At 35.4% G+C, this 17,051-nt stretch overlaps 1 protein-coding gene across 3 annotated transcripts in view; it reads right to left on the bottom strand.

The window, feature by feature from the left end:
• PTPRZ1 (protein tyrosine phosphatase, receptor-type, Z polypeptide 1) overlaps nucleotides 1-17,051 on the bottom strand; it is a 209,151-nt gene that overhangs the window by 61,298 nt on the left and 130,802 nt on the right. For all 3 annotated transcript variants that reach the window (XM_011937398.1, XM_011937399.1, XM_011937400.1), the window contains exons 8-10: nucleotides 16,770-16,920; nucleotides 4,045-4,229; nucleotides 2,609-2,735 (exon numbers count right to left, since the gene is read on the bottom strand). In XM_011937398.1, the coding sequence (XP_011792788.1) occupies nucleotides 2,609-2,735; nucleotides 4,045-4,229; nucleotides 16,770-16,920 (463 nt within the window). The remainder of the gene's footprint in view (nucleotides 1-2,608; nucleotides 2,736-4,044; nucleotides 4,230-16,769; nucleotides 16,921-17,051) is intronic.

Below are 17,051 nucleotides of genomic sequence, written 5' to 3'. Positions count from 1 at the left end.
TCTTCATTTCTTTTTAACAAAAGCAATAAACAATACAATATTTAGTAAACAGTTTATCCTAAATAATAACAGAATAATTAAATAGGCTACATTACAGTTACCAAGCTAATAAAACAGCACGATTAACAGAAACCAAGTGGTATTAATAAAAACCATGAAATAAGCAGCGAACTCAAAAGCCACTTACATCTATATTAGTCACACAAATAATAAAATTCACAAATCTTGTAGGCACCAAACCTGTTTTACCAAGCCACAAGATAGTATTACTGTCAAGACTTTCGTTGGGATATATTTACCAAAGAAACAATATATAAGACAATGTAATTTCAATACTGAATTATAAATATGTGGAGAAAAATGCCATTGCAGCTTTTCAGATCAGAAAGAATAACTCCTAAGAAACCAATATTTTTTCCATTAAAAAATAGGATAATCCCAAACTTTGGAGGAACAGGCTTTTGATGCAGGAATTTTTGGTAGAAATAATAGGGAATAATCTACCTAAGTTTGTAACCCTTGGCTTTTAAGAGGCATAGCATATCAAAACATCAAATCAAATACCATCTTTTACTAACACAGCATCACTATACAAAATGCCTTAAGAGACTGAGGCATCTATGGAGATTTAATGGTGTATCCAAACAAGCATCTCATTATTACAATGTTCAATAGTGTCCCGGTCCTTTAAATAAATAGAAATTTTAAGTTATAATAATATTTATTATTTAGTACAAATGTTAAAATACAACAAATGATAGAAGAATATTATACTTTGTGCCAATATAAAGTCAGTCTTACAGGATCACTCAGAAATCACTTATGGAGAAAATACATATTTAATCTGTTCCTTTCATATGCAATAAGTTTCTCCAAAAAAGAAAAAGACCAAAAAAATTCAGAACGTTTAAAGCTTTGGCATAGGGAATAAAGTAGGAAACAGTGTAAAAATAAATGGGTAAAAGTAGTAATTTTTTGCCAACTCCTGAGAAATTATTTTATGTATGAAATTAGAGTAGCATAATTAAATCAAGGTAACAAAACTGAGTGAATGTGCTCAATATACTTCATACTCAAAATGCATAAATAAGGGTAGAAGAGATTTTTGTATATGCCATATTTCAATCAATTCACATATGGTGCTGGTCGACATGATCAAAGTTATATGGCTAAAGGTGTCATTTTCTGGATAGCTCATTGTGGGGAACTTTGGTGAGGGTTGCCATGCAATGGTGTAGTATGATATGGCATAGTTAAAATCACGGTCAGTTATTTTGATACTCATTTTCAGTAAGACTTAGAGCTCACATTCCATTAAAAAAGAACCTGATTTTGAAAAACAACGCTAAATAAAAGCAGTAAGAAAGACGGTTATACCCAGGCCATGAGGCAGGTCATAAGAAATATTAAATAATGATATTGCCATTATGGTAGTAGTAATATTCATTAGTTGTTAATACCAAGTTGGGAGATACCTTGGCAAGTTTTATAGCCTGTAGTTTGGAATGATGAGTACTACAATATCTGATGCTCTGACATATAGTCTTTAATTTAAAAAGTCAACTAGTAAGAACAGCTATAGTAAGGTGATCAATGAGCAATTACTTTATTTAAGCTCATGTTGGATTAAAGTCCCTGCTACAGCATTTAGACAGCAATGCAAACCGTGCACATCAGTTTTCCTGCCATAGGTAAAACTGAAATAGACTATAATTAATATAATTTGTAACCATTCCCTTCCATTAAAATTTGTAAAAGTTTCAATGAGTAGGCTCCTAATATGGATGACCAAAGAATATATATTTACGTATGTAGGGTATGCAGATATATGTGATTATACATATGTAGAGGTGTATATACATATATATACTTCTAGTCTATTATTTAAAACTGCTTATACTAACAAGAGGAAAACTAACTTAATAATTTTCAACTGTCAAATTATAATGGTCAGCATTTGATTCAGTTATTGCATATGCTCTAAGATCAAAAGATTTTCCCATATATTTAGAGAAGGTGCATGCAAATAAAACACAAGTAGAAACAACTTTTGCTTGTCTTGTTTTTGGGAAAGAGTAAGGGCAATCAACCAAGAGGAAAACACCCCACTCCCTAAAACCAAACTATAAAAAGTAGAAAAATAGATCTAAGACAAACTCTTGAGATGTTTTGTATAGATATTTGAAAGTACTTCACATGGCCTTAGGATCATGTGTATACTTACTACATAATGCTTTGGGGGCTGAAAAAAGGAAATAAATACAAATTAAACCAACTCTTAATTATCCAAAATAACAGTCTCAACATTTACATAGCAATTTTCATTTAATGATCATTACAATATTATAAATATGTTTAGTCGTTCCTATTTTACAAATGGAAAACTCCAATACTAAGGATAAATTTACTTATTGTCCTGCACCAGACCTGCTGAATGAGAAATGGGTCCCGTGTCTCAAAAAATTACCTGGCAATCCAGACTTAAGAGAAAATCACATTGCCTTTTGGCTAAAAGAATATAAAGTTAGAGAGAAAGCATCAATGCATACAGTAATTAAACTAACCTCATTTACTGAGCTAATATATAGATGTATCTGGCGGTACTTACCAGGATTATCGGTAGGCATGTCGACAATCAGTTGGTCACTGTATTTTCCATATAAGCCATTAGTGCATATGGCTACTATTTGAAGAACATAACTCATATTGGGTAGCAAATTATTGAGAATAGCACCCTAAAAGAAAGATGTTAGTAATTATACAAACGTTATTCTCATAGGACTACTAATATACTAGGTATCTTTCCTAGAAAACTTTTTCTCCCTGATCCATGGAAAATACTTCTATTTTATTAACCTAAGGAAAAGTTTATGTAATCTTGCTTAGTTAAACTTGTGGTATTTGTGAATTATGAAGAACTGGAAAACTAGGCTTTTTTTTTTTTTTTTTTTTTTTGCTTTTTAAAAATCAGACTTAGTTTTAGGAAGTTTCATTTTTAGCCAGAACTCATCAAATTCATAAATGAGTACCACAAACTAAAAATTAATATTTTAGACAAATAAATGGGGAGCATGTGCAAATAAGGAGCAAAGTGAAGAAGTGAACAACTAACTTACCTCTTTTTCTTGACAATATATATGCAAGAACAGTAATATAATTATCTTCTTCACATAATTATGAAATAAACATATTTATTATCATTTATTTCACAGATCATTGTGTCTCCATATTCTAGGCAACTGAATTAAAAGGTTACTAAAATTTTATCCATTTTGTCCACATGATATGAAACATAATTAACAATGAGTTTTTATTTAAATGCAGGTTCCCAGGACTTGCAGGACTCTAGGTGCCTGAGGCAGAGTCCAGTGTCCTTGAACCTGCAGTGGGGACTTTCTGGACCGACATCCAGATGAAGGTTTGTCAACTACACCCTAATCTATGGCCAACACTTCCCTACCAGAGCAAAGTTTAATACTGACACGCTCAGGCCACAAAAAGAATCTGTACTTATTCGCACACGCTGGTGGAGAGAGGCAGGGGTGGATCTTTTTGTAAGAAATTTTGTCTTACATCCCCAAAGTTCTGACCCAATCATGACTTCCCAGCTGTTATCTGAAAATTTTTTGGTACAACAAAGAGGACTTGTATGTCCCCTACTCTACTTTTCCTGTGCTGATACAGCATAATGGAAGACACAATATAAAATGTATCAGGGCACTGAGATTCTGGCCCTATTCTACAACTGCAATCTTAAGAAAGGCCATACTAAATGATCTCCAGTTCATAAGTCATATGTATCTACTCTATAATGTTATTGTTGGTAAAGTTATGGTATCCATTTAATTAAATGTAACTTTTGACATAATTTTGTATAGCTTCTAATTTAAATTTTTTTTTTAATTTAAAAATATTCAGCCCACCCCGTCTTCACATAAAGTCTAAAAGTAATGGAAGAAAAGAACATACAACCATTTGTAAATTCTTACCTTGGAAATTAAATATTAATGTTACCATATGTAAAACAACTGATCATATAGTTACCAAGTCTTGATAGCCATCTGTCAAAAATTCATGCTTGGTTTGGTCCACTCCATCCAACTGCTGGTACAAAACTGCAAACTTCTCAATCATGGTATCATAAACGACTCGAGGCCTTTCCCATGTAACAAGAAGGCTGGTATAATTCTCTGGGTCAGCCTGAACATTTTCTGGTTCGGAACTACAAACTTCAGAGAGAAAACAAGTACAGCTGTTGATAGAACTTAGCCTTGAGGACTTGAATAAATAAAACATATTCTATAAAAATTTTATTGTGTTTTATTTCAATATAAAGTAAAAAGTTACACTTTCCCACTGTGAAGATTTTACTTATTCCATTTCCTATATCTAAAACACTCTTTCCTCCTCTCTTAACTCTATCTGTTCAAATCTCAGCTTTCCATTCTGGAAAGGTCTTGGTCAAATGCTACCTCCTTCATTACACACACTAATCTCTACTGAAGTGATCTCTGTCACTGTCAATCATCTATTTTATCATCATTACTGTATCATTTGCACACTTTCATATTATTTTTTCCTGAACTAATCTTGACTCCTCTAGTGGATTATAAACATAAGAACTATAGCTCTGTAGTTCTATATTGCCTAGAAAATTGTTTTGAATATATTTGGCACAGAGATTCATTTTTAGAAATAAATGAACAAAGAATATCTGCAAGTTCATGGTGACTTAATTTCTCTTGTTTGGTACCTGAAAATCTGTTCAGTTCAGGATGTGGATAATTTCAGTTATGAAAGACATACTATTACTGGAACATTTTATTCTTAAAGAATCCTTGGGCCGGGCGCGGTGGCTCAAGCCTGTAATCCCAGCACTTTGGGAGGCCGAGACGGGCGGATCACGAGGTCAGGAGATCGAGACCATCCTGGCTAACCCGGTGAAACCCCGTCTCTACTAAAAAATACAAAAAAAAACTAGCCGGGCGAGGTGGCGGGCGCCTGTAGTCCCAGCTACTCGGGAGGCTGAGGCAGGAGAATGGCCTGAACCCGGGAGGCGGAGCTTGCAGTGAGCTGAGATCCGGCCACTGCACTCCAGCCTGGGCGACAGAGCGAGACTCCGTCTCAAAATAAATAAATAAATAAATAAATAAAGAATCCTTGAACTAATTAAAAATTCCCAACCAAAGAAAACCTAAAATTGCCATTTCAGTATTTTTCAGATGTGCTGACAAAAATCCCATTTTGTTACCATAAGTAAATTAAGAAACTAATTTTAGGGAATTAAAAGACTTGTTTGTCTCATCTGAAAAAACAGTATTATGAAAAATCAGAGACTTTTTAAAATGAATTCAGGCCCATGCTGGGAATCATGCCCCAAATTTAGTCTCATCGGAGAGTGCCCTGCTACTTTCCAAAATGCATTTCTAATGTGATAGTTTGGACTAATTTGGAGGAGAAAAACTATAACGTTTTATGGTATTTTACTAATGAAGCAGAGTAATAGATATCTCTTCACAGGCCAGACAGATTTGCAAAGTAGAGGGAGAGAAAGATCTCTCAGGCTGAACATTAATTAATATACTTACAGAATCTGGCCTTTGTTTTCAGGTGATACCTGAAGTTACAAAGCCACTCGATGAGATCACGTGGTAGACTTAGGTAAATCAGTCATCACTGATACAAAAACTACAAGGACTCAAAAATATGTTAACAACTGCCGCCGATTGTGACCAAAATGCCTTGTCTCTGCTAGTTTGCAGTTCACCTCCGGAACACAGGAGGGCACCCACAACTAACAATTGGTCTTACAAATGGAAACAAATTTTACATCTATTTAGTAGTCACAATTTTAGCATATGCACAATATGCTAGCAGTGGTATAGCATATGTATCATATGTACAGTATGCTAGCAGTGGTACAGAAATGATTTTAAAAATATGAATATATATATACCTTTTAAATACGTGTATAGCTTTATATCAGTTAGAAATTATTTTTCACTTCAAACCTTTGATGTTATTTTTTGTTTAGGGAGGGCTTAGGTTGGGGTGTTCCTTTAGAAATAAAAGAAAAATTATTTCATTACCAAAAAACACGAATTCAGAATGAGAGAATGTATTTTAATTTAGGTCTATACTACATGATGTTACTCTACCGAGTGAGACTTCTACCGATGTCCAGCAGATGGCAGAAGACCTTCAAATTGCCTCAAGTGAGCTATTTACGTTTATATCATTGGAGCAACAACCTCCTTCTTGCTTCTAATGAATCCCAAGTTCACTTTCAGAGAAGTTGGCAGTTACTCTGGACAATATCATTTGTAGATTTTGTCCTCGAAAAAGCAATCCCACCTTTTTACAGAATGGGAATGATTTAAAGTGAACTATACTCTTCAAGATGAAACTGTTTTGAAATGCATTAATTTTATGCATATATACAAAGCATAACAATCTCTTGAGAAAAAAATAAAAGGATTCATTGCAAAATATCCAAAGGATATTTCTGCCTAAACAGCAGAAACTACTTTGGTTGGATGTCTATGTTTGTCTCGCCTTAATAGTAGCAATCAGTAGATGTGTCAAAATTTATGAATCAACATTAATATAAAGTAGAGCTCCAAAAAGAAAGTTACATTTTCTTGCCCATAGGTTTTCACTTCTTGTAAGAGTTTGTTAGCTATTTGTTTAATAGTTTGAGTTTATATTTTAATTAGAAATGTATTTTTAAAATACTTGTGTTTATTGATAATCAACAATACAGTTGCACGCTATCAAGCTTTAGGTAAATCTTCTCTTTTAGATGTGGAGTCACAGGATCTTATGGTGAAAAACATACATACTTTAGAATGTTATTAAGAGAAAAGCCTATATTTCTATATATAGTTTATAATCTTGCCAAAGGGTTTCCTTTCTATAAGATAGAACTGAATCTTTCAAATAACAATTTAGTTAATTCCATATACACTATTTGGTGTTCAAACCATGGAATGACCACAGAAGAAGAGATTAATAGACACTAAATTTTCCAGGTTTTGCATATATTTCCTATTGAAATCAGCTCAATTATCTTTTTTAAATTTTATTATTATTATTATTATTATTTTAGACAGAGTCTTGCTTTGTCTTCCAGGCTGGAGTGCAGTGGCACAATCTTGGCTCACTGCATGCTCCTCCTCCCGGGTTCACGCCATTCTCCTGCCTCACAGCCCCCTGAGTAGCTGGGATTACAGGAGCTCACCACCACACCCAGCTAAATTTTTTTGTATTTTCAGTAGAGACGGAGTTTCACCATATTAGCCAGGATGGTCTCAATCTCCTGAACTCATGATCCTCCCGCCTCGGCCTCCCAAAGTGCTGGGATTACAGGCCTGAGCCACCACACTGGGCCAGCCCAATTATCTTATTAGAAGCATATGTACTCCGTAAAGTACGTTTCCTGGATTGAAAATCAGTAACGTTTTTCCAGATGAATATGTACTCAGACATCAAATGCAAGCTGCTATAGAGTAAAATAGTAACAAAAATAGAATTTTCCTGATCATGAGAAGTTCAAAACCATTGAAGCTTCATTCCCTCCCTCAGGACTACATCTCACATACTGATTCCTTTCCACATCTACATGTGACCTGGGTCATAGGTACTGATTCTTCAGGAGACACTGGCTGAGAAGAAGAACCTAATTGCTGGTTATTGTGCAGGCTTCTGGCTGTGAGTCTGGGGCCCATGTCAAGTCACACAGAGTACAAGTAAATGGTACTGTACTATCTATGAACAGTGAGCAAAGAATCCTCACTATAAAGAAGGAGAATGGAGTCTCCTTTATCAGGGAGCTATACGTGTTCTTGCTTTAAAAACTTATTTTTAGCATTCCACTCTCATCTGCTTGGTTCTAGGCACTCCAGACATACAGAAGAAGAAGGTAGTGTCTCAGCCTTTAGGATGTCCATTCCTGTGATAGCTTTCAAACACTTAGATTTAGTAAGCTCTCAGATGTAACGAGTGCGTTTAGATTCTAAATTCTGCGCTCCGCTGATAGAGGAATGTATAAAACACTTACAAAACATTCTGCCATTTAGGCCACATTAGGAAATTCTTTTCAAATGTATACACATTTCCTACTAAAAATGGTATAAGCTTCTTCAGCTTTTAGCTGACACGAAGTCCTGTGCTGTATCATTCATCCTCTCATTACTTAAATGAAGAGTGAACACGTACTACGTGGGAATGGACATGATCTGTGGAACCAGCACCAAAATATTAACAAGCAAAGCACTGAATGACATGAGGGAAAAATGAAGAAGAAAAGAAAAAAACAGAGACCGAGAAATACAAATACAAATCCCTGGCTGTGACAAATCTTTGTGAATCAAGAAAGTTGATGCAGATGACCAAGGGGAGATAGGAGATTCCTTCCACTTCTGGTGCTCTCTAGCCTGCCCTGGAAGAAGCACAGTCTGCCCTGAGGGAGAAGGCGCAGTCTTAGCTTGAGGTATAAAATGTGGATTGATACGAAATGGCAGGGAGGTGATTCTTAGGGAGTGGCGGAGAAAATGTCATAATTACCCGAGACTACACTAGGTCTCACTCCGTTATTTCCCACTAATTTGAAGTTCTGTACAGTATAACATAGCTCATGACAAAAGTGTTTCATAAATACATGCTAATAAGTACACCACTTCCTTACTTGAAGTTTATGACCTTCATTTTTAAAAGTAGTAAGACAATGACTACTGGGAGAAAAGCTGAATGACTTACAGACCCAGAAGGTAACCAACGAGGTTATGACTTCTCGGGCAGTAGCAGATCCTAATACAACTGATGTAAACATTTACACAAATGTTGAATATAATTGGAAAACAGCTATCCCTGTTTTGTACTTCTGAATGATTACATATTCACTTTAGATTAATAGCCAAAACAAGTCTTTCGACTTCTACCTCTTTCACTCAGTCTTTAGGGACAGAGTGACTTCATCAACCGTTCAATTTGTAATACAAAATCTTCTAAGAAGTAAATAATATTCATTTCACTTTTTAAAATATAGTCGCTGGGGGGAGGGGGGAGGGATTGCATTGGGGAGTTATACCTGATAGAAATGATGAATTGATGGGTGCTGACGAGTTGATGGGTGCAGCACACCAACATGGCACAAGCATACATATGTAACAAACCTGCACGTTATGCACATGTACCCTAGAACTTAAAGTATAATAAAAAATAAAAAAATAAAAATAAAATAAAATATAGTCGCCGTACAGTGTTTACATACATGTAACCTTAACAAATGCTATTAACAACCCACTGACCTTCAAGAAGGTAAGTCTACTAATGTATAATTCATCATGATGTTTTTCAGGAAATTGTAGAAAATTTCTCCTAGGTCAAAATGTTATGCTACAAAGACACTCCCTTTATGCTACTCTGACTTGACAACTATTTTATCTTTCATTGTTTTGGTTTTTTTTAAGTTTGCATTAAATATATTACAGTGCTAGCAAGTGAGATTTGAAGTGCATCCATAATTCTATTCAACAATTATTTAAAAACACCTTAAACAGGAAAAACTTGAATAGTATGCCATATTCATTGTGATATCTTGGCTTTTTGTCCATATATACACATGACAATGACATTAGTTATGAGTCAGTAGCACATTACATTCAAGGGACTGTACTCCTTTGCAAATTTTAGGTCATTTAAACCTCACCACAACCCTGTAAGGTGATCATTTTTAATTTTTCCATTCTACAGGTGAAGAAACAGACTTGGGGAGGTTAAGTAAGTTGACAATTTTTATACGACTAGTAAGTATTGGTGCTGGAATTTAAAAATCAAGTCTACTGAACTTTAAAGTCTGTTTTTCACCCCTGTGCTTTAGCAGGTCCCTGCTTCTTAGCAGAAAAACCTTGTGAGGTGATAAGAAGGCAACATGAAAGCATCTGATGCCTGGAAGGCATGGATACAGTTGAACTTAATCTACTTCATATTTTTGCTAGGTTTATACTGTTATTCACACATAGTACTCATTATTTTTTATTGGCCGAGCACGATGGCTCACGCCTGTAATCTCAACACTTCAGGAGGTGGAGGCAGGCGGATCACCTGAGGTCAGGAGTTCGAGACCAGTCTGGCCAACATGGTAAAACTCCGTCTCTGCTAGAAATACAAAAATTAATCGGGTGTGGTAGCACACCGCCTGTAGTTCCAGCTACTAGGGAGGCTGAGGCAGGAGAATCGCTCGAACCCAGGAGGTACAGGCTGCAGTAAGCAGAGATAGAGCCACTGTGCTCAAGCCTGGGTGACAAAGAGAGACTCTGTCAAAAAAAAAAAAAGACAGTTTTCACTAACTCTTTCAAGACCAGATGGTTCTATTAAATTCCGTGATCCTTAGAAGAGCCAGTGTCCATTCCATGATGCCAAAAAGAAATGCCTCCCTAATAAATGGCAGCTCTCCATACAAATGGAAATACAGAGGTTTGAAGTTCTGATAAAACATTCATTAATTCACAAATAATCTATTGAGCGCCTGCTGTGAATGCAAAAAATGAGTAGGGCCTGGTCCTTAATCTTACAGAGTTTATATGAATATACACATCTCACATGGTTTTTGCAATTATTTATAATGTATTTCTAAAAACACATTTTCCTACAATGCATTTATTGAGAGCAAGATTTTGACAATTTTTATGCTAGCTTTTACTTCTCCTCCTGGTCAAAATAAAGATATTAGATATTTATAATGACAAAAAATATGTGAACTGAATGTACAAAATTGAGGAACTGATTAAGGTTTAATATATAGTTATATTAAAATATATGATGGAATACAACATAAAAACTAAGAATGATATATTAAAGGTATAATATGAAGTAAAAAAAATCAGTAAACAGACATGTGGTATAGTCTCACTTTTTGTGAAATATAATAACATTTTAAAAAATTTTCAGAGAAAGACTTGGATGGATCTTTACCAAAATCTTCATAATAGTTATCTCGGGGTAGTGTAATTACAGGATATTTGTATTTTTTTCTGTGTCCCTATCTATATTTTCTACGTTGTATAAGTTCATGTAGTAAAAATTTATTTTCAGATTGAATTTAATAAAGATCAAAACTGAATATAAATACAATTCGCAATTCTTATTCTTAAATTCAGTTCCAAAGGAGATAGTATATCCATTGAGAAAAGAAACTTTCATAAGAACACAGTATTTCTATGCACAGGACAAATGATAATAAATGCTCATTGAGTGCAAAGACTCATGATGAAAAAAGCAAGTCCTAGTTTGTGAAGAAAGAAACAACTAATTGTTAAGAGTCTAATCAGATTCATGTCTCCTCTTTTTTCACTGCAAAAATAAAATCAAGTAGCTCACTTCTTTATAATGATTTCAGTAAATGCAGACTGTTATATAATGGGCATCTATAAAAATTATTACCTAATAAATCTTGATATGCTAGGTGTTCATTATTGTTAAGTACAATAATTTTACAGAGGATTAACAGAGTCAAAATGAAGAATGTAAATTATTTAGCTATTTTTTCAGTCACAGAGGAAACTATTTCTTAACAATTCTATCATACTGATACTATCTTTTTAAACTTAGAATCTTTCGTTTCCTGGAATGATCTTTAATTTTGAACATGAACTGTACACACAGCTAATACTACTGTACTGTATTCTTCTGAAGGCTTTGTAAATTTTTAATTAATTAAAGGATGTTCAGCAAGAAGAACTTGGCTCCAACTTGTCTGGAAATCTAAAGCCAGTCATTCCTTTTGTGTTTGTTGCCAATAATACATATGCTCTTTTTAACCCCAGAGGCTTAGACATAACTAAGCTTTGGCCAATGTTTTAATTCATTCACTTAATCACTATTCATCAAGGAGTCAGAGAGCTCTTACTACCTGCCAGGTACTTTTTTCAGATGTTACAGGTAATACTGAGATCAATTAGACAGGGATCTACCAAGAAAATAAGGTATGTACATAAACACCCCTGAAGCAAGGCAAGAAAGGCAAAGTGCCACAATTGCAGGTCAGGGATTACAACGATTCAGAAGAAAGAGGAATCACATTCAGTTTTGAGTAATCAGGAAGTCCCTATGCTGCCTAAGGGCATATTAATTATTTGACAGTGGTTCGTATTAAAGCCAAAAAAGAATTGACTGAATATGTAACTGTGTGAATGAAACTTATCCAACTAACATGACCTGACTTTTCTATTTCACTGTTATCTCAAAATGATATATTTTGACAATGATTGAAACTTTAAAACCATAAATGTGCATATTGGTCTATGTAACTAGGAAAAAAAAAGTTCTGTTATCATCTCTGATCCCCCCTAGAAGGGGATATGTTTTGGCAAACAAAGGGCCCCTTTCTAAAAATATTTATTTATTTATTTATTTATTTTTACTTCAACTTTTATTTTAGATACAGGGGTACATATGCAGGTTTGTTACATGAGAATACTAAAAGATGCTGAGGTTTAGAGTACAAATCCCATCACCCAGGTAGACTTTTTAACTCACCCACCTCTCCACCCTCTTGCAGACCACAGTGTCTACTGTTCCCATGTTTATGTCTATGTGTGATTAATGTTTAACTCCCCCTTATAAGTTAGAACACGAGGTATTTGGTTTTCTGTCCCTGCATTAGTTCACTTAGGATTATGACCTCCAGTTCCATCCATCTTGCTGCAAAAAAAACATGATTTCATTTTTTATGACTGTGTAGTATTCCATGGTGTATATGTACTACATTTTCTTTAATCTACCACTGAGCACACGGGTTGATTCCATATCTTGCTATTGTGACTAGCACAGCAATGAACATATAACCGCATATGTCACTTCTCAGAAGAAAGCATACAAGTGCTAAGAAACATAGGAGAAAATACTCACCATCACTAATCATCAGAGAAACACAAATCAAAACCACAATGAGATACCACCTCACACCACTCAGAATGGCTACTATTAAAAAGCCAACAAACATTGCATCTGGTGAGGGTGCAGAGAAAAGGGAATGCTTATACACTGTTGGTGGGAATATAAATTAATCCAGCCATTGTGGAAAGCAGTCTGGAGATTTCTCAAAGAACTTAAAACAGAGCTACCATTTGACCATTTGACCCAGCAACACCATTACTGGGTATACACCCAAAAGAAAATAAATCATTCTACCAAAAAGGGCCTTTTTTGATGGCTGAGCTCATTAGGATGAGCATGGGTAGGCAAGTTTGAAGGATCCGGGACAAAGCTAATTTTCCTGCCTTAGGAAGACGTGAAGACTTGGGTGCGATGAGGGTAGCAGCTGAGACTCTGTGAGGGGAACTGACAAAACAAGACGGTCAAACAATCTGAAGGCAAAGACTCTAAGGTCCAGCAAGGGAGACTGCAGAAGAGATGTGTTTCTGCTAACATAATTTTAAAATAAAAACTGATGGCCATAAAGACACAAAACTTCAGTAAAAACTGGGAACGACTTTTCAGCACTTTCATTTATCCTAAGGATATACAATATAAGGGAATAATACTTTCTAAGCAATATTGTCTAAGCTGTAGGCAGATATTTTGATGAAATGCTGAGTTTTGTAGCCTCTCCCCATCACTCCACAAATATTTAGTCAAAAATACAAACATAACAAAGTAGTTGGTGTGACTGTATTTTCTTGAGGAAGCTGGGGAAGGCACACATACAGGATAAGTACACAACAAAAACAGCATGTAGATGTGCATTTTTACTGTAAAGCTTTCTAGTTTTTCCTTAAGTATTGCATATTTAAGTCACTTCAATTTAAAGGAGTCTGTTTTGAGTTATTGTTTTTCTAGTTAGTTCTGCCATTTACTTTGGAACCAAACCACAGACAAACAGGTGATAAATAACTTATTATTACTATGGCAGTCATAATAGTGTTGCAGCAGGGATGTAAAATTCTGTGACAATAAACACACATGGTCTAAGGGAATAAAATCGATTCCCATAAGCTCCGTTCAAGAAAATTACTTTCCTTACTTTATAGGTCCTATTCTATATTTACAGAACCCAAAACACCAAGTAGTTTAGAAAGTGTTGTTTCTGTGTTTGACCTTAGGATAAACAAAACACTCAAAATCCATTACTATTTTTTTGAAGTTTCGTGTCTTTAAAGTCATCAGTTTTTTATGTAAGCAGAAATTATGTTCCGGTATAAACGTAAAGTACAGTGGATAGAACTTTGCAAAGCTTTAGATTCAGGGAGAGTTAGGTTCAAATACTGACTCCATTCCTTTCTAGTTGTGTAAACTTGGGCAAACCATTTAATATCAGCTTTCCAAACTGTAAAATGAAGACAATGAGGTCAACTTCATAAGAGTGATGTGAGGTCTGGCCAGGCGCGGTGGCTCAAGCCTGTAATCCCAGCACTTTGGGAGGCCGAGATGGGCGGATCATGAGGTCAGGAGATCGAGACCATCCTGGCTAACACGGTGAAACCCCGTCTCTACTAAAAATACAAAAACTAGCCGGGCGAGGTGGCGGGTGCCTGTAGTCCCAGCTACTCGGGAGGCTGAGGCAGGAGAATGGCGTAAACCCAGGAGGCGGAGCTTGCAGTGAGCTGGGATCTGGCCACTGCACTCCATTCGGGGCGACAGAGAGAGACTCCGCCTCAAAAAAAAAAAAAAAAGAGTGACGTGAGGTCTAAGTTAAATATTGTCTGGTTCCAATGCCTGGTAGAGTCACACAACACACAGTAGCTATTACTGTTTTTATTATTATAGATTATTACTTTGGACCTTTAACACTTAACTGTGAAAACAATGTTCTACATTAAATCAGAATTATACACAGGTTTACACATTAAACAACAGTGCAGGAAGCACCCATCAAGCATAACATGCTATATTTTTATTATGTGGAAATGGAGTCTTTCAGCCATGCAGTGAATATTTAGTGAATGAGAGCTTTACTTTAGTTTGGCCATGGAAATAAAGAGATAAAAGACTTATTTACTTCCATTATGGGGTTCAGAGATTGGTGGCAGAGACAAATAAGTAAATAGACAATTACCAAAATATGGCAACTGCTCTGAAGTCTGGAGAAGCCGAGCACATCGTGCAACATTCAGAGGAGCACCATTTACAGTCTATGGGTATGGTGCTTCCTTGAGTGTGCAGTCCTGTGGCCACTGCCAGGGCTAGACTTAGGTGGACAGAAGTAGAGTCAGAGATGGCCTCCCAGTGGATGCAATGCTCAACTTGAGTCTTGAAGAATGAGGAGGCAGGGAAATGAAGGCAGTGGAGAGAAACATGCCATCAATGGGGAAGCCAAATGTATAAATGCAACCTGGAAGAATGTAGTCTTCATCTTCAGGGGACTTCATGTAGCTCAATGTAAGGGAAGGATGCTAGTTGGGGAGGCTTAAGCACTAAGACTGGTAAACCTACACGGAGCCTATCGTGCAACAACAAACAGTTTGAATTTTATTCCAAAAGTGATGCAGAGCCAGTGAAGGGCTTTAATAAAATAGAACTGATAAAACTATGTGACCAAAAAAACCCATATTTATTTAATTTATAATTTGGTCTATTATATTTAAGAAGAGGGGATGATTAAATCCACTTTCTTTTTTCTAACCAATTGTCTATTTTTTACTGGGCAGTATGCTATAATATTTAGTACTGATAGGAATATAATTAAATTTCCTCATTTTGGCACACTTTAATTTAAAATTTGGTGTCACAGTAAATATAGCTATTCATCACTGCTGTCTTGAGTTCTATTTTTTTGTTAAAGGATAAATGATTCTTGGAAATATCACATTAAAACAATAAAAGCTTGTTGTTTTAATACTTAATGTTCAAAAGCAGATGATTATTAAACTAATATTATACATGGCAAAAAAAATCACTGAATTCATTGCAGGACTGATATCAAAGAGGTCCATCTACTTGGAAAGGTTAGAAGTCCCTAGTGCAAAGGTCACTTCAACGACTTCTTTAATGAACAAGTGAGAACCTCAGTAAAAACTGAAAAGGAAAATTTCAGCAGATGTATCTGATTGTGTTCTCTGGACATTTAAAAATGCTTTTAACTACTGTGTCAGCTTCAAAAGAAACAGACGGCACTCCAGAGACACCCCTCTGGTGTCATTTCCCTTGGCTGTACCTCACAAGAGCAAATTTCTTTTCCTCCAAAGAAGGAAACTGGGAAGAAGATTCACTTCTTATTCATTAATAACTCAGTGCATTTATTTTCAGTACCGATTAGGTGCTAGGCTCCTTCTTGGGGGGTGCCAACACAAAGATGAGCACTTTAAAACCCAAATACTGTGTCAAGACTCAGTTCAAAGGCGGTTCTTCCATGAAGGTTTCCTGATCATCCCAACCAGAAACGATCTCCCAAGCTCTGAACACCTCAGCCTCTTATCCATTCCTTTCTCACACCTCGTAGACCAGGCAAATACCAGAAAGTGAACTTGGAAGTGTGTATTTTGCTTTGCTACTTATTACTGTGCATTCTGGAAAAATATTTTCCTTATTAAATCTCAATTTTTCCCATCTGTAAAATGGGGCCATTCTTAAGGGAAGAATAGATTTTTTAGTTGCCATTTTATAGATGTGGTATCTGATAGTCAGAAAATTAGACAGCTTACCTAAAGCTACAAAATTAATAATTAAAACATTTCTAAAGCTCCAACCCCTCTATATTTGTCATTTTACCAAATTACCTCCTATAACATTGCATCTATGACAGTTGTAGAAGATTATATTTAAATACATACCTGCTTCATGAATCTCTTCCTTTCCAGTGTATGAGGAAAACACCTGTCTAGAGAACTTGTACTGTTGCTCTCGAAAATTGTTTTGTAAGTAGTCCATCAGCATGACATAACCAGATTGTTGCATTGTAAGAACTTCACAAAAAACAGCCAACTGAAAAAAAGATCAAATAATTTAACACATCTGCTTCAAAGACATTGGTAAATGCTTTAAAACAGATATTTTGTAGCAAAGTCAGAACATAATGTTTTTTTATTTTATTTTATTTTATTTTATTTTATTTT

Source organism: Colobus angolensis, unplaced genomic scaffold, assembly GCF_000951035.1.
Source record: "Colobus angolensis palliatus isolate OR3802 unplaced genomic scaffold, Cang.pa_1.0 Scaffold163, whole genome shotgun sequence".
Lineage (NCBI taxonomy): Eukaryota > Metazoa > Chordata > Mammalia > Primates > Cercopithecidae > Colobus > Colobus angolensis.
This window is presented reverse-complemented; position numbering and strand designations above follow the sequence as displayed.